Genomic DNA, 22,298 nt, shown 5'->3' on the forward strand with positions numbered 1-22,298 from the left:
CTGGTGTGCCCCAGGATACAAGCTGAATCGGGCGGTGCTGCGGCCAGAGCTGGTGGTGAGGCTGGACCGACACGGAGGGCAGCCGCCGTCTGCTCTAGGAGAGGTGTGCGCCCCCCTCAGGATACCAGTGCAGGCCTGGGGCTGGGGGGTCACCTGCCAAAGAGGGGAGCTTGGGGGTGGTAGGATGCGCCACCTCTGCCTGTGGGTGGAGGCCTCGGCAAGGGCTGGCGCCTCCAGTGGAGGGAGTGGGGCCTGAGGGGTGCAGACACCTGAGATGGCTCCCCCAGTGGGCCAGCCTGGGGACAGTGGAGCTGCCGACCTTTAGGTGCCAGAGGACAAGTGTGGCTATAGGCAGCTTCATCAGAAAACAGCTCAACTTCATTCTATTGTTTTTAAATATTTTGTAAAATGAAGCCAATTCCTTAATGTGGTGCCACTAATATGGTTAAGTTTATTGTTTGGTGATTGTGTCAAATGTGCCTTTACAAATAAGGCCTTGGTCTGTTCCTATAGCAGTAGCAAAATACCTGAGAACAAGTGATATGTAAGCAGCAGAAATGTACTGCTGAGTGCTGGAGGCTAGAGAGAGAGGCTGGGGAGTGCTGGAGGCTAGAGAAAGAGGCTGGGGAGTGCTGGAGGCTGAGAGAGGGGCTGGGGAGTGCTGGAGGCTAGAGAGAGGGGCTGGGGAGTGCTGGAGGCTAGAGAGAGGGGCTGGGGAGTGCTGGAGGCTGAGAGAGAGGGGCTGGGGAGTGCTGGAGGCTGAGAGAGGGGCTGGGGAGTGCTGGAGGCTAGAGAGAGGGGCTGGGGAGTGCTGGAGGCTAGAGAGAGGGGCTGGGGAGTGCTGGAGGCTGAGAGAGGGGCTGGGAAGTGCTGGAGGCTGAGAGAGGGGCTGGGGAGTGCTGGAGGCTGAGAGAGGGGCTGGGGAGTGCTGGAGGCTGAGAGAGGGGCTGGGGAGTGCTGGAGGCTGAGAGAGGGGCTGGGGAGTGCTGGAGGCTAGAGAGAGGGGCTGGGGAGTGCTGGAGGCTGAGAGAGGGGCTGGGGAGTGCTGGAGGCTGAGAGAGGGGCTGGGGAGTGCTGGAGGCTGAGAGAGGGGCTGGGGAGTGCTGGAGGCTGAGAGAGGGGCTGGGGAGTGCTGGAGGCTAGAGAGAGGGGCTGGGGAGTGCTGGAGGCTGAGAGAGAGGGGCTGGGGAGTGCTGGAGGCTAGAGAGAGGGGCTGGGGAGTGGTGGAGGCTAGAGAGAGGGGCTGGGGAGTGGTGGAGGCTAGAGAGAGGGGCTGGGGAGTGGTGGAGGCTAGAGAGAGGGGCTGGGGAGTGCTGGAGGCTGAGAGAGGGGCTGGGGAGTGCTGGAGGCTAGAGAGAGGGGCTGGGGAGTGCTGGAGGCTAGAGAGAGGGGCTGGGGAGTGCTGGAGGCTGAGAGAGGGGCTGGGGAGTGCTGGAGGCTGAGAGAGGGGCTGGAGGCAGGACCTGGCAGCTGGGAGGGGGAGCCAGCCGCCCAGCTCTCAACAGCAGGCCACCTTCTGTAGGGCGTGGCCAGCAGGGGAGAAAGAATAGAAGAGGGGCAGCCCAGGGGTGGGCGGGTCTCTCCCTCCTATGGAAGCAGGAAGCACAGAGCCTGGCCTCCAGGGGGTTGGGGTTTGCTCTTTCCACACACAGGTCTGTGACTCCAGGTCAGGAATCTGCCCACCCCCACGGGGAGCCACACCAGCCCCCTAAGAAGACAGCAGGTGGGGGGAGGCTGTCCCTGAAGAGGAGTCCGCCAGCCCCTGGCCACCTCTGTCACTTGAAGGCAGAGGGAAACAGAGTGGACTTCTGGTACACAGGGGAAGCCAAGTCAGGCCGCAGGGTGGAGACGTGGTCTGCGGTCCCCTCTGCTGTGTCCTGCAGCCTCCTCTTCACCAAGGGCTCCTAGCTCTCCGCAAACTTGGGGTTCATGACTGTCGTGGTGGCGCTCTTGAAGAGGGGGTTGTCCTGTGAGGAACGTGGACGTGGATTCTTAGAGCAGAGGCCCCCGGGCACCGGGTCAGCACTGGGGGGTGAGCAGGGCAGAGCCCAGGCTCACGCAATCCCTGGGGGACGGGCTGCTGGGGCAGGGTGCGTGCAGACCTGCCTGGACAGCCTGCAGCAAGACGGGGTCACAGAGCACGGGTCCGTGGGGACCACCAAGGACGGCCACTTACGTTGTTCCACTGGGACTTGAGCTTCTCCTTCTCAAAGCGTCTGTACTCCCGGAGGTCACTCAGGTGGGTCAGGGCCTTCCAGATGACCAGCAGGAGGACGCCGATCAACACCACCCCTGCCACAGTGCCCCCTACGATGGCTGCGATGTTGGGGCCCTTCACGCACTCTGAGGAAGCACACATCCTGAGCATCAGTCCTCAGCCCGGTCAGCGCCTCGTCCCAATGAGGTCCCCGCGTGGGGCTCACCCTCCATCACGTGGCTACAGGTCGATGAGACAGCCCGGCCCTGGCCCCCGCCAGGACACTCACAGGCCACTCTGAGGAAGCACACCTCCTGAGCATCAGTCCATCAGAGTAACCCGGAGATGGCCATTACGTGGACGGCTGGATCTGAAGCCCAGGCCCAAGGATGGCTGTGAGCTGCAGGCAGGGCACAGGGAGGTCTGAGCCCACCGCCTCCACACATTCCCCTCTGTGGAGGGGCTTCCAGGCCTCAGATCAGTAAGAGTCCCGTGTGCTGCTGACCGGGGCTTCCTGTGGCCATCTGAGTGGCCGCCCAGCCCTGTCCCTTCAGCAGGAACGGGTGGGGTGCTCATACCTAAAACCCTAAGGCACAGGTCCAGCATCCCCAACATCTTTGGTCATTGTCACACAACATAACTCCTGACTGACTGCCAGCTCCCACCCTTCTGCCCACTCCATCTCCTGGGCTCCAGGACCCTCTACCTACCGGTCTTCCTAACGTCCTCCACCATGTGCCGTCCAGAGAAGGCTCTGTCCACAGCCCAGACTCTCCCTGTCCACTGCGCCCATCTCCACTCTCCATGTCCTTGGCCCAGCGCAGCCCTGACACCCTGTGCCCACCCAGCCCCTGACAGGGCAGCACCCAGGCCTGGCGGTGTGGAGTGGTGGTCCGGATCACGGTCTTTCTGATTCTCTCATGGCTGTGTCTGGGCTGAGAACTGTCTGTGCAAAGGTGCAGGTCAGATGCCCAGCTGCCATGGGGACACGGGCCCCGGAGGCTGCGTGCCAAGGCACACAGTGAAGTGGCACCCCCTTTCTCCACAGAAAAGCCGTCTCCACCATGGCTGACTTTAGGACTGCCAGCAAAAGAGTCCCTGAGAAAGAGTCCAATGTGGATAAACTTCCTGTTTTCATGTCGCCCTATTTACCTGGCCACTGGCCAGGAAGATACCTGCACTCCAGGTGCTGGACACCCCCTTACTAGTTTTCACAAACGTATCCAGTATAGTAGTTTATAGAAATGTGCAAACAAGGCTCTGGCCTTGAGCTGGGCTTCACAGAGAGGTCTACATTTCTAAGATAAGTTACATCTGGGCTCCATGGTAACAGCTGGCAGGGGAGGAAAGAGAGGGGAGAAGCAGCTCCCCCCTTCTCAGGTGTGGTCCTTGAAGGGTTAACGTGCCCAGAACAGTGAGAGAAAAAGCTGCTTTTATGTGAACTTCTGCAGACTGAACTTATGAGCCCCTCCCCTTACATGCCGGGTATAAAACTCTGAAACTCCCTGAACTCGGGGTTCAGGGGGTTAATTGATTACAGCAAAAGCTGTGCCCTCTGAACCTGGCTGCAGCCAAATAAAAGTGTCTCCTGCCATCTTGGGTGCCCTGCCTGTCTGTCCCTACAACAACAGCGGCTCCTTGCAGTCAGGACCTTGGTTCAGCACCTTCTCCCAGGGATGGAAGTTTCTGAGCAAAACAAGATGACCCAAGGTCTCCCAGTCCTGCATGCTTCAGACGGCCTGCTGTCCTGGGACTTCCTGCAAATGACCTCTGACGATGAACGCTGTGGGACATGCGTGCTGAGCGGGCTTGGGACGGCCAGACTCCGTCAGAGCTGGGCTGCCATCTGGCCTCACTTTTCTCTCTCTGTGTCCGTCTGTCTGTCTGCCTCCCCCATTGCTCCTGCCTGTCTGGAATCTCCTGATTAGCAGCTGTGGCTCAGAGAGAGGTGAGAGGGTGCAGCAGGGCAGGACAGCATCTACCTCGTGCCCTGACACACAAGCGTCCACCCAGCCCTGACAGGACAGTGTCCACCTCATGCCCTCACAGGGTGGTGTCCACCTGGCCGCCAGGCGGGCTTTGGAAGACACCACTTGCAGGTCCATTCTTCTTCCTGAGACCCGCCTGGCTGCAGGACCTCTGGACTCCTCCCAGGCTCCTAGGCCCTGACCTGGAGTGGACTTCCCCAACCAGACTCTCCGCCTCCCTGCCCAAGGCTCTCTTCCTCCCCTCCAGGAGAACCCCCAACCCAGTGGCCGCAGCCCACCCTGCACTGGGCATCTGTGCCTGACAGGTGGCCCTGTGCCAGGTAGCCCCTTAGAATGTGGACCCGGAAGTCCAGGTCAGGGCCTCAGTTCACAGGTGTCACTGGGCCAGAGCCTAGGGGACAGGTGGCAGTGATCAGGGGTGGCAGTGCCTGGGCTCCTCCGAGACTCTCCAGGTGGGGACCCTGACACAGCCGATGGGCTCCCACATCAGGTGGGAGATGGCCTCTGGCCACACAGCACCCAGGGGTCCTGTGCCTGGCATGCAGCTGCACCAGCCCTGAGACCCCTGTGGCCGCACCTTGCCCCGTGCTGGTGGAGTTGGAGAGGAGTAGAGGAGAGGGCCCTGGGAGGGCAGGAGGATGCACCAGTCTGCCCTGCCACCTCTCCTGGCCAGGTGCCCTGCACAGCTCACCACGGCCGCTGCGCCCGCCTGGCCCCCAGAAGAGAGACCCTCCCTCCCACTGCAGGGCCTTTGCCCTGGGCCCAGACGCAGGTGGCCTCACCTCGGCTCTCGTCCACGTGCATGTCGTAGCGGTTCCTGCCGTCCCGCTGCAGCAGTGTGTAGGTCATCCAGCAGCCCTCCGAGTCCCTCTCCTTGCAGGCCTTGCCCTGCCCAGGGCGGCTGGGCAGCAGGCTGCTCGTGCACGCTGCGCTGCAGTTCTTCTCGAAGGGGCCCTTCTCAAACTTCAGGCACTCGGCACAGGAGCTGCAGGGGAGCGCGCGTGAGCCGGGTGCAGGAGGCACAGGGCTTGAGGGGACACAGGGGGTGTGTGGGTGTGCAGGGTGCATAGATTCATGGGGTGCAAGCCCGTGTTGGGGCACGTGGGGCCTGCTGGGACCCTACAGGACGGCTGTGAAGGCATGTCCTCCAGGGGTCCTGGCAGGGAGGCGGGCTGTGGCGGAGGACTCACATGAACATGCTGCAGGGAGAGGGGCAGCCTGGGCAGTCCTGGCACAGGGGTGGCTGGTAGCCAGGGTCACACTCGCACGTGTTGCAGCGGCACCGGCCGCGGCCACTGCACTCCACCCGCGCGGCGTTCAGGCAGCCTGCGGTGGACTTCCCACACTGGCACGCTGAGCCCTCAAAGTCCTCTGTGCAGTGGCACTGGCCACAGGAGCAGCTCCCCCTCTCTGGAAGACAGCAGGGGCCACTGCAGCCTCATCCTGCCCGGTGGCTCCCTCGCCCCGATCCCTGGGTCCCCCCACCCCCTCGCCCCCAGCTCTCTGGCTCCGGCTCCAGCTCCCTTGCTCCCGGCTCCCCGGCTCTGCTCCCTGGCCCTGGCTCCCTGGCCCCGGCTCCCTGGCCCCGGCTCCCTGACTCCAGCTCCCTCGCGCAGGCCTGAGGGGACAGGGCCTTGTGGGGGGACGGTGCAGGCCTGAGGAGACAGGGCCATGTGGGGGACACAGTGCAGGCCTGAGGGGACAGGGCCATGTGGGGGACAGTGCAGGCCTGAGGGGACAGAGCCTTGTGGGGGGACAGTGCAGGCCTGAGGGGACAGGGCCTTGTGGGGGGACAGTGCAGGCCTGAGGGGACAGAGCCGTGTGGGGGACACAGTGCAGGCCTGAGGGGACAGGGCCTTGTGGGGGGACAGTGCAGGCCTGAGGGTACAGGGCCTTGTGGGGGGACAGTGCAGGCCTGAGGGGACAGAGCCGTGTGGGGGACACAGTGCAGGCCTGAGGGGACAGGGCCTTGTGGGGGGACAGTGCAGGCCTGAGGGGACAGGGCCTTGTGGGGGGACAGTGCAGGCCTGAGGGGACAGGGCCATGTGGGGGGACGGTGCAGGCCTGAGGGGACAGGGCCTTGTGGGGGGACAGTGCAGGCCTGAGGGGACAGAGCCGTGTGGGGGACAGTGCAGGCCTGAGGGGACAGGGCCGTGTGGGGGACACAGTGCAGGCCTGAGGGGACAGGGCCATGTGGGGGACACAGTGCAGGCATGAGGAGACAGGGCCGTGTGGGGGGACGGTGCAGGCCTGAGGGGACAGGGCCGTGTGGGGGACACAGTGCAGGCCTGAGGGGACAGGGCCATGTGGGGGACGGTGCAGGCCTGAGGGGACAGAGCCGTGTGGGGGGACGGTGCAGGCCTGAGGGGACAGGGCCATGTGGGGGACGGTGCAGGCCTGAGGGGACAGAGCCGTGTGGGGGGACAGTGCAGGCCTGAGGGGACAGGGCCTTGTGGGGGGACAGTGCAGGCCTGAGGGGACAGGGCCGTGTGGGGGACACAGTGCAGGCCTGAGGGGACAGAGCCGTGTGGGGGGACAGTGCAGGCCTGAGGGAACAGGGCCTTGTGGGGGGACAGTGCAGGCCTGAGGGGACAGGGCCGTGTGGGGGACACAGTGCAGGCCTGAGGGGACAGAGCCGTGTGGGGGGACGGTGCAGGCCTGAGGGGACAGGGCCATGTGGGGGATGGTGCAGGCCTGAGGGGACAGAGCCGTGTGGGGGGACGGTGCAGGCCTGAGGGGACAGGGCTGTGTGGGGGACGGTGCAGGCCTGAGGGGACAGGGCCGTGTGGGGGACGGTGCAGGCCTGAGGGGACAGGGCCATGTGGGGGACGGTGCAGGCCTGAGGGGACAGGGCCGTGTGGGGGACGGTGCAGGCCTGAGGGGACAGGGCCTTGTGGGGGGACAGTGCAGGCCTGAGGGGACAGGGCCATGTGGGGGACACAGTGCAGGCCTGAGGGGACAGAGCCGTGTGGGGGGACGGTGCAGGCCTGAGGGGACAGGGCCGTGTGGGGGACACAGTGCAGGCCTGAGGGGACAGGGCCATGTGGGGGACGGTGCAGGCCTGAGGGGACAGGGCCGTGTGGGGGACACAGTGCAGGCCTGAGGGGACAGAGCCGTGTGGGGGGACGGTGCAGGCCTGAGGGGACAGGGCCGTGTGGGGGGACGGTGCAGGCCTGAGGGGACAGGGCCGTGTGGGGGACACAGTGCAGGCCTGAGGGGACAGGGCCATGTGGGGGACGGTGCAGGCCTGAGGGGACAGAGCCGTGTGGGGGGACGGTGCAGGCCTGAGGGGACAGGGCTGTGTGGGGGACGGTGCAGGCCTGAGGGGACAGGGCCGTGTGGGGGACACAGTGCAGGCCTGAGGAGACAGGGCCATGTGGGGGGACGGTGCAGGCCTGAGGGGACAGAGCCATGTGGGGGACAGTGCAGCCTGAGCCCAGCTCCCCTGCCCCGGCTCCCCCACCCCAGCTCGGCCTCTGCTGGGAGTCTGCACGCAGGCCTCCTCCACTGCCCTGCCTCCCCTCCCCTCGGCTCCTGCAGCCCCCGGGGCCCTGGGGATGCAGTCACCACGTGCCTGAGTAATAGTCCCTGGGCAAGCCCTCCTGGCCCCCACCAGCAGCACGGCCACTTGGCCATTCTAGGCCTCCCATCCCACTGTGAATGGGACTCGTGGTCAGACCACGACCATCACCCATGGACCCTCCTGCGAGTTCACCTCCCCCTCGTGGACGCAGAAACAGGCCTGGCAGACAGGAGGACTGCTGCAGGTCCCGCCCCAGTGTCCCTGCCCAGGCTCCCGGGGCCAGTGGCCGAGAGCCCCACTGGTGGTCCTTGTCGGTGACCCAGCCCACTTACTTGGGCCACCGCAGACTTGGCCGTCGTAGCGCTCACAGTTGACATTGTCGCACTCGCAGTACTGCCCGAAGATCTCCTTGTTGGGGATGTCACTGGTGTGGCAGATGCACTGCCCGCAGATGCAGTCGCCCAGCCCCGAGCACACGATGGAGCTGTTGTCCTTCCGGCAGCTTCCCTCCAGCTCCTGGCTGCTGCGGCCCTGGGTCTGGCACTCGCAGTTCTTCCCGATGTAGCCAGCATCACACCTGCAGAGGGCGCAGGTCAGCCCCGGGGTGGGCCCTGGCTACGCGGCACCTGCTCCCACCATGAGCTGGGCCAGGACTCCGGGAGGGGACCTGCCTGACCTGGCCCTGAGCACAGGCCTCGGGCAGGCTCCCCACAGAGCCAGCCTGTTCCAGGGGTGATGTCCGCCCACAGGTGACCGGAGCCTCAGGGGCCTCGGCAGGACATGGCCCTGCTGCCTGGCCAGGACACTGCTCCGCTGGGAAGACTCGAGGACGGGGCTTAGCAGGACACACGGTAGAGCCGGGCCACCGCGCCCAGGGGCTCAGCACACACTGGGTGTCCTCAGACGGCACCCAGAGGAGGAGGGGCCTGCGGACCGCCCAGGCGCCAACCCTCAGCCTCAGCGCCATGGCTGCATGCTTAGGGCAAGGGTGGTGCCAGCGACCAGGGAATGGGGACAGAGAGCACCTCAGGGGACAGAGTTGTGGAGGTCGGGACAGTGCAGGCCTGAGGGGACAGGGCCGTGGGGGAGGACAGCACAGGCCTGAGGGGACAGAGCTGTGGGGGAGGTGGGGACAGTGCAGGCCTGAGGGGACAGGGCTGTGGGGGAGGTGGGGACAGTGCAGGCCTGAGGGGACAGGGCTATGGGGGAGGTGAGGACAGTGCAGGCCTGAGGGGACAGGGCCGTGTGGGGGGGACAGTGAAGGCCTTAGGGGACAGGGCCGTGGGGGGGGACAGTGCAGGCCTGAGGGGACAGGGCTGTGGGGGAGGTGGGGACAGTGCAGGCCTGAGGGGACAGAGCTGTGGGGGGACAGTGCAGGCCTGAGGGGACAGGGCCGTGTGGGGGGACAGCGCAGGCCTGAGGGGACAGGGCCGTGTGGGGGGACAGTGCAGGCCTGAGGGGACAGGGCTGTGGGGGGACAGTGCAGGACTGAGGGGACAGGGCCGTGTGGGGGGACAGTGAAGGCCTGAGGGGACAGGGCCGTGTGGGGGGACAGCGCAGGCCTGAGGGGACAGGGCCGTGTGGGGGGACAGTGCAGGCCTGAGGGGACAGGGCTGTGGGGGAGGTGGGGACAGTGCAGGCCTGAGGGGACAGGGCCGTGTGGGGGGACAGCGCAGGCCTGAGGGGACAGGGCCGTGTGGGGGGACAGCGCAGGCCTGAGGGGACAGGGCCGTGTGGGGGGGACAGTGCAGGCCTGAGGGGACAGGGCTGTGGGGGAGGTGGGGACAGTGCAGGCCTAAGGGGACAGGGCCGTGTGGGGGGACAGCGCAGGCCTGAGGGGACAGGGCCGTGTGGGGGGACAGCGCAGGCCTGAGGGGACAGGGCCGTGTGGGGGGGACAGTGCAGGCCTGAGGGGACAGGGCTGTGTGGGGGGACAGTACAGGCCTGAGGGGACAGGGCCGTGTGGGGGGGACAGCGCAGGCCTAAGGGGACAGGGCCGTGTGGGGGGACAGTGCAGGCCTGAGGGGACAGGGCTGTGTGGGGGGACAGTACAGGCCTGAGGGGACAGGGCTGTGTGGGGGGACAGTACAGGCCTGCAGGGACACAGCACCACAGGAGGTGAAAACCAGGAAAGCAGTCAGGAGGGAGAAGGTGGTGGTGACAAACAGGCAGGTCCCCTGGGGTCGGCCTGGCAGTTCTGGCCAGGTGGCCTCAGTTCTGACAGCTGTCTAGCCCCAGGGTGGGCAGCCTGGGCAGTGTGTGGGGGGGATGGACATTACCAACAGGGGCCAGAGGGTGAGCTGGCCCCTCTGAGCAGGGGCGGCTGCTGGGGTCGACGGTCACCTCCTGGCTCCGTGGCCTGCCCCAGCCCTCTGCCGCTCTGCCTGGCCTGGTCCCCCGTCACGGTGGGGAGCAGAACGGCCGGGGCAGCCCAGGGCTGTGGGTTCTGCTTGGAGGCTCCCTGGGGCTGAGGCGGGGTGAGTGGGGTGGGTGGACGGCTGGCCAGGTGCGTAGGGCAGCCTCTGTCCTCTGGTGAGAGCACCGCCCCTCTGCCAGCCGCCTTCCGGCCTTAGACGCTCGGGGCTGAGGGTGGCGCCCAGGTGGCGTCTCTGAGGGTGGCCCTGGCTCCGGGGCTGAGGGTGGCGCCCAGGTGGCGTCGCTGAGGGTGGTCCTGGCTCTGGGGCTGAGGGTGGCGCCCAGGTGGCGTCGCTGAGGGTGGCCCTGGCTCCGGGGCTGAGGGTGGCGCCCAGGTGGCGTCGCTGAGGGTGGTCCTGGCTCCGGGGCTGAGGGTGGCGCCCAGGTGGCGTCGCTGAGGGTGGCCCTGGCTCCGGGGCTGAGGGTGGCGCCCAGGTGGCGTCGCTGAGGGTGGCCCTGGCTCCGGGGCTGAGGGTGGCGCCCAGGTGGCGTCGCTGAGGGTGGCCCTGGCTCTGAGGCTGAGGGTGGCGCCCAGGTGGCGTCGCTGAGGGTCGCCCTGGCCCCGGGGCTGAGGGTGGCGCCCAGGTGGTGTCGCTGAGGGTGGCCCCGGGGCTGAGGGTGGCACTCAGGTGGCGTCGCTGAGGGTGGCTCTGGGGCTGAGGGTGGCGCCCAGGTGGCATTGCTGAGGGTGGCCCTGGCTCCGGGGCTGAGGGTGGCGCCCAGGTGGCGTCGCTGAGGGTGGCTCTGGGGCTGAGGGTGGCGCCCAGGTGGCATTGCTGAGGGTGGCCCTGGCTCCGGGGCTGAGGGTGGCGCCCAGGTGGCGTCGCTGAGGGTAGCCCTGGCTCCGTTCGGAGCAAGAGCAAGGCCTCCTCCTGCCCTGGGGAGGGTGGGTGGGGTCCCGCGGCCACCTGCGCCCGCCTCACCTGCAGACACCGCACTCCAGGGAGCCCTTGCCTCCGCAGAGGCCGCGGTTCTGGCTCTGGTCGCTGCACCGGCACTCACACCGGGGCAGGACCTGCACGGTCACTGTGTCCGTGAAGCCCAGCGCTCGGATGACAAAGGACTGCTCCTGGACGCACTCGGTGGCGGTGACCCGCACCTGGAAGGTGATCTGCAGAGAGGAGTGGCAGTGTCAGGTGGGACCGGAGGTGACCAGGGTCACAGCCTGCCTCTGTCCCCTCACGCAGCCCTAGGGGACATGGGGCTTGTGTGGATGGAGGGTGCTGGCCTCTCAGATTAACTTGTGGAGGAGGCGATGTGGACTGTCCCCAGCTGAGAAGAAAGAGGAAGCACTGGTGCTCGGGGGTCAGTGCCGTGGACCAGGCGGGGGAGGCCCGTGGGCTCTGCCATCACCAAGTGCACCCAGGCCCAGACCAGGGTGAAGGGACAAGTTGTGGGGACAACATGTCCACGTATCCTGTCCATAAGTCCAGTGTGCTAGGCCGACAGAGTCCCAGGGGGTCCTGGGCCTGGGGTGGAGCTGCATTCTGAGCCCGGGAAGGGGGAAAGCCCCAGTCCAGGGGCCGCCAACCAGGGGCCCGAAGGTGCGCAGTCAGCCCCAGGCCCAGCAGAAGGCGCTGTACATGCTGTCCCAGGAGGGCAGACGCCACCACTGGCCACAGCGTGGGTCAAATTCAGCCATGAATGGGTCCGAATGATCTCTGCACAGTGCTTTAACGTGGAGCAGGAATGTCGTAAAAACGCATAACAAACAGCTGCAAGTCAGAACTACGCTCCCCGCAGGGCATCGGGGACATTCTGGCAGAACTTCATCAACATCTAGGAAGTAGCATCTGAAGTAAGTCCAGGCTCATATTTTAAAATGCAATAAAAGCAGACATTTTGATAAATATTAGTTCACAGAAAAAATAAAAAATGAATAACTTGATGACGATTTAAATCTGAACCATTAGGGAACTCGGTGACTTTCTGGTGGCTCTGCGAGGCAACTGGCTGCCCCCAGGGGGCGCTGTCGTGGTGCGCTTCCCCTACACTGGGGGCACAGGGAGTCGGGGTTCTCAGGAGTGTTGAGAAACCTGCTGGTGCCTCCCGTGTCCTCTCCCCAGCACTGGGCACATCCTCACGGGGCCTGTCTGGCCTCGTCAGAGGATGTTAAAGGTGGGAACACCCGGCGGGCCGGGGACACTGCTTCCCCTCTCCTTGGCCCCAGGGGAGCCTCTGCTGGTGTCACGAGATCCCTAGCTGACCTCCCAGGGTGAGGGACTCACCGGGACGTTGATCTGCACGCCGTCACAGTCCCCTCGGGGCTGGCCCTTGTGTGACTCTCCGTTACTGCAGAAGGAGTCGTAGGAGACCCTCAGGGTGTCAGGGATGGTGCCGTGCTCCAGGAACACCCTGGAGGAGAGTTTCTGCAGCAGAGAGGACTGCTCAGGGCGCTGCCCGCTGCCCAGCCCTCTGGCCGTGGACCTGCCTCTCTCCTCCCGGCCCCACATGGGTAAATGACACACAGGTCCACTAGGAGCTCAGCAGGATGTGCCAGGGACCGGAGGGCAGTACTGCCAGTGCCGCAGGCCTGCCTTCAAGACAGGCCACCTGCCAGAACCCACATGGACCGGGTCCTGAGCCCCGTGAGGATGTCCTCTCAGCACCGAATCCCAGCGTCAGCACAGGGGGCAGGAGAGATTGATGAGGGGGACGGACGTGGACAGAGACAGAGAGATGGAGGGCCACCCCAGGAGGAGAGCTGTGGCAGAGCTCACCCAGTCCTCACGTGAAGACAGACGCGGGCAGTGGCCAGGGCACAGGAGGCCTGCTGGGGTCCGGAGCTCACCAGAGGTGAGAGGCCGAGGGCCTCCTGCAGGCCTCTGTTCAATCTGGGCAGCAGCGCTCAGGGGAGCCTGCCTGTGTCAGGCACCACTCGGGTGCATGCCCTGGTCCACAAGGACCAGGGGTCCCCCAGGGAGCCATCCTGGGCTGCAGGTGGATGACCCACAGTAAGGGGGAGGACCAGGGATGAGGACCCCTGAGGGGCTTGCCCAGGGCAGGGTAGGGCTGACAGGCAGAGACTCCACCTCGAGGGCTGGACCCGGGTCCACCAGGGTGATTTCCAGGGCTTCCATCCCTCCTGGGATGCCACATCTGGCCCCCAGCCGTCCACCTCCCACTGCTTCATGGCCACCAGCTGGCAGAGCCCGGGTGACAAGGCTCTGTTTCAGGAGGGTCCCTGGAGGTCTGGGGTGGCACCAGCCACACCATTATTGAGAGGACACAGAGCTGGCTGTGTCCAGGAGGCTGAGTGGGTCCTGCAGGGGCTGCAGGAGGCCACGGCTGGGCCCTGTGATGCAGCCCTCCCCCACCTCTGCTGACCAGCAGCTGGGAGGGCAGGTTTGGCCACCCGAGGGGTCCAGGCCCCGGCCCACCCTGTGGGGCAGTGGAGGGACTCACGTTGTAGGCATCCTTGATGAGCTGCACCACGTTGCTGGAGTCCTCAGACAGCTCCCCCACGGCCGACTTGGGGATGATCTCTGTGAGTTTCTGTGGGTGAAAAGGCCGGGCAGGGGGCAGCTGGCACCTGGTGGTGCACGGGCACCTGGCATGTGTGGCACCCGCTGACCAACCGGCCCTCGGGGAGAGACAGCCCTCGGCAGAGGCTCTGCTCGTTCTGTGGTTTAAATGCTCCTACCCTGGTGGACTTGCAGCTGGTGACATGGCTCAACTGGGGACACACGCCCTGTTCAGCTGGGTGGATCCCCAGCACACCAGCCCAGCAGACAGAAGCCCACCGGGCCCAGACAGCAGCACCACGAGCAGGGATCAGGGAGGGGGGCTCTGAGCGTGTGGTGGGTGTGGTTTGATTTTGACAGGGACTGTGTGCATAACCCCGTGACAGCTCTGGTAGACCCGTCCTGCTGTCCAGAGTGTCCACGGTGGGGGCCACATGGAGCCTGGACGACAGATGGACCAGTCCCTCCCACACCCACCCTGCCGATTTCTCAAAATAAAAATACAGTCTCCGCTCCCCCCCCAGGAGCACACAGCTGATGGTTGGGCCACTTTCCTGCCCAGCACCCTCCGTGACGCCACAGTGGAGTCCAGTCCCCCGCTCCCACAGAAACGCACGCTGAGGAGGGCTGGTGGGCTCTGCACTACACCCTCCCTGTGGCCTTGACCACCGCAAGAACCGAGGCTCAGGAGGCCCGTGACCCCAAGGCACAGAGGTGGTGGGCTTGGGACTTGGGTCTCCTGTCTGCACCCTGCTGCTCCCTGGAACGATGCCTGCAGAGCCCTGGGACCAGCTGCAACCCCACAAGAGGGGACCTCACAGGTGGAGACATGGGCTGTGACGTCCTGATGGCGGGCAGGCCTCCTGCCTGCTGCCCGCTGTCTGCCCTGTGCTGAGCTGAGCCACCGTCCTGGCAGCCTGGCAAGCTCCACTACCCACTCTGGAGGGCTGCTGGACACCTGCCCCACCCCGTGTCCCGTGTCCTGTTCCTCTCTGGAGCCTGGCACACCTGGCCGAGGGAACGCTGGTGGCTGCCAGCCCCCGTAAGCCTCGGCCGTGTGAGACTCACACCTGTGACTGCGGACGCCTGACCCTTGCTCAGCGGTGAGCGCTCTATAAAAGCACCCGCCTTCCCGGGCCTTGTGTGCTCTTCCTGCCCAGACTCTACGTCCACCCTCAGCCCTGACCTGCAGGGGGCAGCACAGAGCACAGGCGGGAGGGCAGAGGTACACAGCTGGATTTCACGTTTGTCCCCTGGAGGAGGGTGGTGGAGGGGACCGGGATGCAGTCCCAGCTAAGGAAAGGTCTCTGCCACCCAAGGAGAACTCTTCCCACGGGGCAGCTGCTCTGAGCTCAGGACTGTGAGGGTCCTCCCAGGGGTGTCGTCGCCCCTCAGGGAGGAAGCTGAGGATGCATGCTAACAAACAGGCCCCGGTGGCCCAGCGGTAACGGAGCTGGGACCTGAGGCCGGCCGGCCGGCCGGGCCTGTCTGCTCTGAAGAACTGGTCATTAGGTGGTATAAATACGATGGCCACATCCCCTTCCTCTGCTCAGGCTCCTGCACCAGCTCCTTCTGGCCTCAGGACCAGGTGCTGGGCAGCTGCTGGGAGCAGAGCGCTCTTCTAGGAGTGAGGTGCAGCACTTCCCCTTGTACCCAATCCCTGTTGCAGGGTGAAGGGCTGTCCACGCCCTGCACACTGTAGACAGGGCTGGCCCCGGGAGGTGACCTCAGAACGTCCAGCCTGGGCTGAGGCCACTCCAGGCAGCCCAACAGTGTGATTTAGGGCACCTTGGGCCAGGTTGGATCGGCTTGGTTTCCCAAGGGGCTGGAGGTCAGTCATCAGCCATGTCTACGCAATCGACCTGAATAAAAACCCTGGGGACCGAGGCACAGGTGGGGGGTGCTTCCTTCCCCAGCGCTGGGCGGCTGCTTCAAAGCCGAGGGCCGGCTGTGTTGGTCCTGGCTCCTGCTCGCGGGCATTTACAGAAGGTGTGCCCAGCCCACGAGGGGAGAGAGGTGCTCTGGGCCAGCACAGTGGGAGCTCCCAGGGGAGGCGCACAGCATGGCAGGCGCGGGTTCCTGCTCACCGGGGTGCCATCTGCCTGTGCTTATCTTTCTTGGTGAAAGTGCCCATGTTCGAAGGTGTGTGGGTAGAAAACAAGAAAATTTCCCCAAAACAAGAAATTGGATCCACAGATACAAGAGACTTGCTGCATCCAGCAGAAAAGGAGACACCTCCGTCAGCATGGGGCCGAGAGGGTGGGCGGGGTCCTGGTGTCCCCACGGAAGGGTCACATCCCCTAAAGGGAACTTCAGCCTTAGGTTGTTCCAGTCACATCCCTACGTGGTCATGGACGCCCACACAGCAGTGCACAGAAGCAGGACCCAGGGACGCTGTGGCAGTGCTGGGCTGCCATCCTCCTGCTGACCAGACCTGCCCCCCACCACTGGCCCAGGACCCAGCCCCACTGACCTTGTAGGTCGGCACCATCCTCCCAGTCACCGCGAAGATGGGCTGGATGTTATTTTCAGCCAGAGCGTGTGCCAGCTGGCCCACCGAGGGGTAGTCCTGGGGAGGGGGTGTCCAGTCAGACAGTGGCCCCCGAGGCTGGGGACAAGCCTCCCACGCCACACGGAGGAGGCAAGTGGCCGAGGCCCCCGGGCACCAGCCCCAGCTCAGGCCCTGCCCGTCCCTGTGTTGTGCCCAGAGGTGGCAAAGCAGAGAGGAGACACAGCCGGAGAACTCGGAGAATGGCTGTGCCAGGGCACGTGGCCGCTCCCGCTTCCCAGCACTGACCAGTGCGTGAACACCAGTCAGGCACCCACAGAACCGCCTGTCCATCAGCAGGGTCTCCTGGCCAATCCCGGATCTCAGCCAGTTCCCGGCCAACTCCAGGGGGACAAGGGGCTCTGAAAACCCCTTTTCCTGCCCCAAGCCCGGTGGAAACCCCACGCACTTCTTCTCAGACCCCCTTCTTACTCTCCTGGCCTGACAGTTCTGCCCGGGAGTGGGGTCTCCACAAAGCCTCGTGCAGTGGCCTGGTGAGATCTACCTCCTTTGGGTGGCCCCTGCCTGACCTTACGGACACCGAGCCCTGGTGAGCCTTTCCTGAGGACAGGGAGGGGGCCCTGGCTGAAGCCTGGGGCTAAAGGGCCATTCCTGCACCTGACCTTACCGGCCAGGGGGACAGGGGAGCCTGTCTGCAGGGCCCATGCGCTGGGGGAGAGGGTCAGGGCTGCCTGCCACCCTCCGCCCCGCCTGGCCCGAGGCAGGGTCTGCGGGACCTCACCGGGCCACTCGGGGCTTCGGGAAGCTCCTTAGACTCGTTATCCAGGTGAAGGAGGTGGTGTCCAGGGCCTGGGGCCCTGCAGGGCCTCCTCCCTCAGCAGAGCCCTGCCCCACGCCCGCCCGCAGAGGCTCACAAACTCGTTGCTGCGCTTGTACAGGTTGTCCTCCAGGTGGCAGCGGCCATCGTTGGGTGTCAGGATGGCGCCCAGCTTCCCGTCGCCCGCGAAGTGGAAACCATCATCAGTGGCGAACACCAGCAGCCTGGTGACGTTGCGCCAGCCGATTTCCTCCTGGGAGAAGGCAGCAGGGGTCACGCCGCTTCCAGGCTGGGTCCACCCCAGGGCCTCCCAGCAGAGACGGGACCCAGCCAGCCCCTGCAGGTGCCTGCGATGCCCCCCGACGAGCGAGGCGAGGGAGAGCCAGACTCCCAGAGCCCGACAGGGCCGCTGGACCCAGACCTGCCCGGTCTCGCTCCTCGCCTTCGAGGCCAAAGACCCCGCAGCCACAGGCCTCGCTCTCCTGCAGCAGGCCGGCTGCCCTCCCAGGCCCCGGCCACCAGTGGTGGCCAGCGGAGGTCCCTGAGATGAGCTGCCAGCCAGGGCAGGCGACCCTGTGGCGCTGCTGGGGTTCCCGGGTCTGGAGACCCGGGGAGCCAGCAGGGGCAGGGCCTCACCTGGCAGGCAGCGACTTGCATCATGGCGTCCAGCCCGCCCTCGGGAGCGTCCAGGTTTCCAGAGATGAGCTGCTTCCCGACCTCAGCCTGGAACTGGTTGGAGTTGCTGGTCAGCTTCAGCACGTGCCGGAAGGCGAACGGGGGCTGGCACTGCTTCTCCTTGTTGGGGCACGGGTTCCTCAGCTTCTCGGGGTGCGTGTTGACGAAGGGCAGCACTGTCTTGTCCACGAAGGACCCGAAGCCTGAGGGCACGGGGCATGAGGTGGGCAGGTGAGGGGAACAGGCTGGGTCCAGACAGCCTTGGTTTCCCTATCATGTGGCAGGGCCGAGGGGAAACGTGGCGGCACCTGTGGTCATGTGTGAGTGTGTAACGTGTGCACGTGTGTGTCTCATAGGTGTAGCAGCTGTGTGCACGCACACGTGACCAGCACATGTGTGAGCCTGGGTCGGTGTGTTCATGTGTGCACGTGGGCTTTCTGCACGTCAGGCCTGAGGCAATGTAAGCCCAGCAGCGTGGGAGGCTGAGACAGGAGGGTCGAGATCAGTAACAGTGAGGCCCTAAGCAGCTCCAGGAGACCCTGTCTCTAAACAAGACAGAACAGGGCTGGGGCCGTGGCTCAGTGGTCGAGTGCCCTCACAGACTCAGGCTGAGGCAGGGCTGTTCAGGATGACACTGTGGGGACCGCGGGTGTCCTCAGCCCTCCCTCTGGCCTGCCGGGCCTGCCTTTTGTGGCCGTGGGGGAAGCTGTCAAGTCTGAGACCCCTCAGCCTGCAGACTTGACCGCGGTTATTTCTCTGATGCTGTGATGGCTGCAGGTTCACACAGTCGTAGTAATCAGCTCTGTGAGACTTCTGTCTTTTAAACATACCACAAAATGAACGAAGGGCTGGGGCGGCGCTCGGTGGCGCAGCTCTGCCTGGCCCACACGGGGCCCTGAGTTTGAGGAGGGGAAGTGGAGCGCTGGGTGATGACCCTGAGTCTCAGGGGACCCGTGACTGGACACGGCGCCTGGTGGGGACACAGACCCGACTCTGGCCCCGCGGGTGTGCTGGGGATGCCACGTCTGGAGCCCCAGGTCCCTGCACCTGGGGTCCTGCGTGTGTGGAGGGGTGTGGGCGGCAGAGCTGCCCAGGCCTCGGGGAAGGGCTGAGCGGGGCCTGCGGTGGCCGAGGGCCTCACCAATGCGGCCGGACTCAGTGATCTCGTTGAGGGCCTGGAGCAGGTCACCGCCCAGCTTCTTGACGTTGATGAGGTCGTCCAGCATGGAGTAGGAGAGGTCCATCAGGTAGTACAGGTCGATGGGGTAGCCCTTGGCCCGCCGGAAGGTCACGTTGAACACGGCCGCCTGACCTGCCGCCAGGGACAGAGACAGCAAGAGGCTCCTGGCACCTCGTCCAGGGCATCTCAGGAGCTGGCTGGGCCTGGCTGGCCCCCGACCCACCCCCAGGCCCTCCAGACCGCCCCCCGCATGGCCTCCGGAGGCTGTGGGTAGGACCCAGGACAGCCAGGCCGCATCCAAACACCGAGCCCTCCCCCCACGTGGGCCGTGGAGGGCACCAGGTCCCCAGGTGGCTCCCGATCAAAGGGGCACCGCAGCCACTGGCCCATCCAAGGGGGCTGCCAGCTCCAGGCCTGGGCTCATTCCGCCACACCTGCTCCTCGGACAGCAGGGCAGGTGTGCTCTGAAGCCGGTGTGGGGCCCACCTTGGGTGGCACTAGATCCCCAGCCCCTCAGTCTCTTGACTGCAGGACTTATCAGAGCCCTAACTCTGCCACAAGTCCCAGGCTTGTTGAGAGGGAGAGAGAACACTGTTTTCCAAATGTTCCTTCTAAAAACAGACAGAACACAGGGCTGGGAGGGAGACAGGGGGTGGGGTGGGAACCTGCCTGGGGACAGCGGGGTGACCTGGAGGCTCTCAGACTTTGGCCAGCCCCCAGCAGCCCCAGCCTCCCCCGGCCCACTCACACCTGGTCCACCCTAACACCTGGAGTGGGCCCACGCTCCTGGACACACAGGGTGCCCGCTCAAGCACAGCCTAGGCCCAGCCTACCTGGTCGCAGGTGCAGTGTCACTTTTTGTGGGGACAGCTGCTTCCAGGCCCCCTCCAGGTCCTGCTGGGGTTCGGCCAGGCTCCTGGGCTCCATGATGTCATCAGCCGCACAGCCCTTCTTCAGCAGCTGCTCCCGGGTGTCACAGCGAACCGAGTCGGGCTCCCCTTGCCCTGTGAAGTTCTGGGAGGGGGCAGTCAGGGGTCGGGAGGGGCCGCACAGCAGGGCTGAGGGGGCCGCGGGACCCTTGGAACTGAAGACCCGGCCCTGACCCCCCTGCACTTGGAATTCGGGACAGAGTCCTGGGAGGAGTTGACCGCTTCCCAGCAGCCTCTCTCTGGGCTCCAGCACACTCGGGCCCTGGGGAGTGACCACTCCCCACCCTCGGCCTCCCCGGCAAAACGCCTGGGGTCCAGTCTCCTGCCCAAAGGCTGAAGGAGAGAGTCGGCAGCTGGCCCCAGGGCAGGGAGCAGGCCTTGAGGGCCTCCCCAGCAGCTCCTCTTCCGGGGCCACAGGCCAGAGCCCCCCCAAACGTCCCCTGGATTCCGACACGGGCGTGTTTGGTCCTGGCCCTGGGCCAGCACCCGCTGCATCAAACTGTTAAATCACAGAGCGTGGGGAGGCAGCTGGATGAGCTGCCGCTCTCACAGTGCACTCAGAACAGCCCAGGAGCCCGGGGTGGGCCAGTGCCGGCAGGTGGGGGGTGGGGGGAGGGAGGCTGACCCTTCCCGGGCAGCGTGTCCCGGTTCGTTTGACCTGTGACACTGTGTTAATGCCTTACGTACTCGAGAACCAAAAGCCATCGACAAGAGAAAAGAAACCTAAGACGCAGCCCAGACAGAACAAGTGAGCCTCCCTGTCTTTATTTCAAATGACCAGAATGTCCACACCCAGGCGTGGACCACACTCCTCAGGCCAAAGAACACAGATGACCCCAGCAGCACTGGGCTCTAGGTGGGTGCCACGTGCCTCTCTGTGCACGTGTCAGGACTGGGAGAGACAGGAGAAGGAGCCAGGGACCCTGGGAAAAGTGCAGACTCTGGGGCCAGGGCCAGGGAAGTGCAGGTCAGACCTGGGGCAGCTGTCAGTCCAGAAAGCAAGACAGTGCTCAAAAATAAAGAGGTACAGAGCCCACGGGAAGGGTTGTGCCACCCGGGGCCACAGGGCGGTCACAGTGTGAACAGCACCCACAGAGCGAGGGCTACTGGCCGGTGCTGGTTTGGGGGCAGACCCATATCTGCCAGCCTCAGAGGGCCTCCCCACAAGCCAACCCCGCCACCGGCTGCCAGGGCAGACAGTGGCATGGTGTGGCGAAGCCTGGCAGATGCCACCTTACCACAGTGACCAAAGTGTACCTCAACCAGAAGCCTGGGGCTCAGGGTCTGGAGGGTCCCGCCAGGCAGGGCCACGGCGGGCCACGGTCATTCCCTTCTGAGGTCATCACTTTGAAACGCAGACTGTGACTTGAGAGGAGAGGGGGCGAGGTCCCACCAGAGTCTGGCTTTTCACCAGGTTCTGAGGCTGGACTGTCCCCCCACACCTGGGTGCTGCCGCTGCCTACTTCAGGAACCTCCCGTGGCCTTGGATCAGGCTCCCCCACAGTGGAGCTGCCTGCGTTAGAGAGGCCTCTGGGCAGCCTCCTGCCTTCCGCACAGGCTGGGGCTGGGGGCTGGGGCTGGGGAGGGGGGCTGGGAGGGTCAGGGGCTGGGGCCGGGGTGGAGGCTGGGGCTGGGGCCAGGGGCTGGGGGTGGGGCCAGGGCTGGGGGTGGGGGGCAGGGGTGGAGGCTGGGGCCAGGGCCGGGGCGGGGCAAGAGGTGGGGCTGGGGCTGGGACTGGGGCGGCCCAGGGCAGTCCTGTCAGTCTAACAATCCCTCTGAGCTGCTTCTGTTCTCCACCTTCCAGGACTTGGAGATGGTGACCCTTGGTGTCCCTGGCTTCAGCAGCAGGGATGGGGCCCAGGCCAGGAGGGCCGGAAGGGCGAGGGCAGCAGAGGCGTCCATTGGCTCTTACCAGCTTCTGGCACCAGGCGCAGCCAGGCCCCGACTGGACGCAGTCCCGGCAGGTGCTGACCTTGTACTTGGTACATTCCTGAGAGAGGGCTGGGGATACGGACAGGCAGGTGAGTGGCCCCGTGTCCACCCTGGCCCACCGTGTGGGGCCCTGGGAGAGGACGGGGCCAGGCAGCGTCTGCGGCTCTACAGGGGCCCAGGAGGGGCTCCGAGTCGCCCCGTGTCGGGGTGCAGAGCAGATACCCAGGAGGATATCAGAGCCACCACCTGCGGCTCTGTGGGGCAGAAGCCAGTGTGGGGTCCTTCCTCGGCCTCCCGGGGAGCGTGCGACTCCGCAGCCCGCTCCTCCCCATCTGGAAACACCACGTGTGTAGTTACACCCCTCCCCAAACTCACCAGACCCAAGGGAGAGCAGCCCCACCAGGGCGAGCAGCAGGGGGCCGCGGCCCAGCATGTCCTGTGGAGGGAGGGTCTTGGTGACTGAGGGGTCCTGTCCGTGGTGCCTTGGGGTGAGAACTGGGCTTAGCCAGCGTATGGCTAAGTGGGCTCGTTTACCTTGGGGACAGTGCTCATCGGTGCTGTGGCCCGTGGGACTCTGATGCACCTGTCCTCACCCTTGCTCCCCCAAACCCTGCGTCTACCCCTGGCACTCTGGGTGGGCTCCCCCAGACCAGTGGCCCTGCCAAGCCC

The 22,298-nt window shown here is 65.4% G+C and overlaps 1 protein-coding gene across 17 annotated transcripts in view; it reads right to left on the bottom strand.

Moving 5' to 3' along the window:
• Positions 1-426: 426 nt before the first annotated feature.
• The window catches only part of Itgb2 (integrin subunit beta 2), a 41,922-nt gene continuing 20,050 nt past the window's right edge, over positions 427-22,298 (bottom strand). For 7 of the 17 annotated variants that reach the window (XM_078044779.1, XM_078044774.1, XM_078044773.1 and 4 more), the window contains 14 exons: positions 21,610-22,065; positions 19,602-19,782; positions 18,730-18,900; positions 17,550-17,791; positions 17,011-17,166; positions 16,061-16,156; positions 13,529-13,618; positions 12,352-12,492; positions 11,047-11,234; positions 8,041-8,285; positions 5,376-5,595; positions 4,968-5,170; positions 2,177-2,343; positions 427-1,967 (listed from right to left, as the gene is read on the bottom strand). In XM_078044779.1, coding sequence (XP_077900905.1) covers positions 1,905-1,967; positions 2,177-2,343; positions 4,968-5,170; positions 5,376-5,595; positions 8,041-8,285; positions 11,047-11,234; positions 12,352-12,492; positions 13,529-13,618; positions 16,061-16,156; positions 17,011-17,166; positions 17,550-17,791; positions 18,730-18,900; positions 19,602-19,782; positions 21,610-22,062 — 2,616 coding nt within the window. In that variant the 5' untranslated portion in view covers positions 22,063-22,065 and the 3' untranslated portion in view covers positions 427-1,904. Of the gene's footprint in view, positions 1,968-2,176; positions 2,344-4,967; positions 5,171-5,375; positions 5,596-8,040; positions 8,286-11,046; positions 11,235-12,351; positions 12,493-13,528; positions 13,619-16,060; positions 16,157-17,010; positions 17,167-17,549; positions 17,792-18,729; positions 18,901-19,601; positions 19,783-20,954; positions 21,069-21,609; positions 22,112-22,298 lie in introns of those variants that run through there. The other 10 variants (XM_078044784.1, XM_021720072.3, XM_078044782.1 and 7 more) reach the window with 4 other exon arrangements.

Source organism: Ictidomys tridecemlineatus, chromosome 3 (assembly GCF_052094955.1).
Source record: "Ictidomys tridecemlineatus isolate mIctTri1 chromosome 3, mIctTri1.hap1, whole genome shotgun sequence".
NCBI lineage: Eukaryota > Metazoa > Chordata > Mammalia > Rodentia > Sciuridae > Ictidomys > Ictidomys tridecemlineatus.